Source organism: Apteryx mantelli, chromosome 1 (assembly GCF_036417845.1).
Source record: "Apteryx mantelli isolate bAptMan1 chromosome 1, bAptMan1.hap1, whole genome shotgun sequence".
Lineage (NCBI taxonomy): Eukaryota > Metazoa > Chordata > Aves > Apterygiformes > Apterygidae > Apteryx > Apteryx mantelli.
The window spans coordinates 180,030,312-180,032,601 of NC_089978.1; the positions used below are offsets into that span (position 1 = coordinate 180,030,312).

Sequence of the window (2,290 nt, forward strand, 5' to 3'; positions counted from 1 at the left end):
GGTTTCCTTTGGGAAGTGAGCTACATGCTTGCTTTCTTTGGACCTTACTCATTCTGCTGGGAAGAGTGAAAAAATATATTTATGTATATAGGTAATTTTCCCCAGCGAAGTCCAGAGCGATGCCAAGGAGAAGGGGTGAAGCTGTGGCATACCAGGCTCGCTGTCAGGCTCCGTTTCCTGTGTCTAACGGAGCGATGATCGCTTCAACATCGGGGTCCAGGGTTACGGACTTAGGGCAGCAGAAGCGCGCAGCAAGGGCCCTTCACCCCTGCAGATCAAGGGCCGAGGGAGCTCGCTGCTGCCCGGCGCTGCTCTGGTACCCCGGGCGTGGGAGCAGGCGTGGGAGCAAGCGCGGGCGCACGGCGGGGCCCCGCAGCGCCTCTTGATTTACCTTCACCCCCGCGGCGGCGGCGGGCGGCGGGCGGCGCGCAGCCTCCCGCGCCGGGCGCGGAGGGGGAGCGGGGCCGGGGCCGGGGCAGGGGCCGGGCGGGCGCGGCGGCGCCGGGCTTCCCCGCGGCCGGCGGAGCCGCCTTTTCCGCTGGGTGTCACTCGGGGGCGGGAGAGGCGCGCTCAAAAGCCGAGGGGAGGGAAAAGCGGCGGCCAGTGCCTGGCGCAGCCCCGCCACGCCGCCGCACGGCCGGCAGCCGCTCCGCTCGCTGCGGGCCGGGGCGCTGCCCGCCCTCCGCCTCGGCGCCGGCGCGGGGCGGCGGGTGCTCGGCTGGTGTCGGCTGCCGCCCGACCCCAGCCCCAGCCCCGGCGGGCCGAGGCGCCCGGCCCATGCCGGCAGGATGCTGGAGAGCGGCTGCAAGGCGGTGAAGGAGGGCATGCTGGAGAAGAGGAGCGACGGGCTCCTGCAGCTCTGGAAGAAGAAGCGCTGCATCCTCACCGAGGAGGGGCTGCTCCTCATCCCGCCCAAGCAGCAGCAGCCGCCGCCGCCGCAGCAGCAGCAGCAGCAGCCGCCGGCGCCACCGGCCGAGCCGGCGGCCAAGATCAAGGAGCTGCACTTCTCCAACATGAAGACGGTGGACTGCGTGGAGCGCAAGGGCAAGTACGTGTACTTCACGGTGGTGATGGCCGAGGGCAAGGAGATCGACTTTCGGTGCGCGCAGGAGCAGGGCTGGAACGCGGCGATCACGCTGCAGATGGTGCAGTACAAGAACCGCCAGGCCGTGCTCGCCGTCCGCTCCACCCGCCACAAGCAGCAGCAGCTCCTGGCGCCGCCGCCGGCCCCGCGCCGCCGCAGCGCCTCCAGCTCCGCCTAGGCGGCGGCCCGGCACCCCGGCCCCGGCACCCCGGCCCCGGCACCCCGGCCCCGCCGCCGGGCGCCCGGCTTCGCGGGAGCCCCCGGACCCCGCCGCCGCCCCCGCCGCCCGCGCCCGGCAGCGCTGCAGCTCGCGTTACTTGCGCACCGGGGCAAGGAGCCTTCGGTGTGGCGGGACTCCTTCTAGGAGACGTGATGTGCTGTAACTTTATTTTAATGTATTTTATTTATTAGCTGTTGTGCGGTTATTTTTTGTTTGTTTGTTTTAAAAAAGCTTGTTTGCAAGACATTTCTGAATGTAGGCCATATCTGAAAAACAAAGGGGGGGGGGGACAACGTGTACGTTAGCTCCCTAAAGAAACTAAGAAGTTCTGGGTAATTTGGCCACGTGCAATTTGACAAGAGTTTTTTCACTTTTACCCCAACATACTGTATTACGTGGAAAAGGTGTGGTTTGGAGTTCGGCCAAAACCCTTACTGCATACAAAAGCTCTTCTCTTTAATGAAAATAGCTGTTAGAATCTGGGTCTAAAATGGCTTTCTTTTAAAATATGCGCATGGTGGAAGATGATAAAATTTTACACACATTTGGTTATTCAAAAATAATGATTGTTATTCCAAGATTAAAAAAAAACCTGTCCAATGCATGAGTTGAGGGAAATCTGACCAATTTCTTTTGCCATACATGAATCACAGTTGGATTCAAATAATCTATATTATGTGTTTGCTCCTTCTAGGCTAGAGGGCAGGAGCTGAGAAGTATTTATGGACATCTCTAAGCGTCCGAGTCCAGGGCTTCATCTGCGTGGTCAGTTTGTGAAAGGTCTAGGTTCTTGACCTTGGCCAAATTTTCATGGCAGTTTTTAAATGTCTTGCATTGAAGTAGCCCCTAGTTTAAAGTTATATACATCTTAGCATGCAAATGGATTATTTTGGTCACAGTTTTCATAAGCTGAAAGTTGCTCTGTAGCTGAGATAAACTAGATTAATTTTGGTGTTTAGCACTGTCAGATGTTGAGAGATGCGTGT

At 59.3% G+C, this 2,290-nt stretch overlaps 1 protein-coding gene across 1 annotated transcript; it reads left to right on the forward strand.

Moving 5' to 3' along the window:
- Window positions 1–695: 695 nt before the first annotated feature.
- PHLDA1 (pleckstrin homology like domain family A member 1) lies at window positions 696–1,316 on the forward strand. The gene has a single exon (XM_067313161.1). It carries the CDS (start codon window positions 789–791, stop codon window positions 1,260–1,262), a length of 474 nt encoding a protein of 157 aa, XP_067169262.1. The 5' UTR covers window positions 696–788; the 3' UTR covers window positions 1,263–1,316.
- The last annotated feature ends 974 nt before the right edge of the window (window positions 1,317–2,290 follow it).

What these genes read in the sequence shown, in the direction of transcription:
- PHLDA1 (XM_067313161.1), top strand. Translation starts at nt 789, where the DNA reads ATGCTGGAGAGCGGCTGCAAGGCGGTGAAGGAGGGCATGCTGGAGAAG.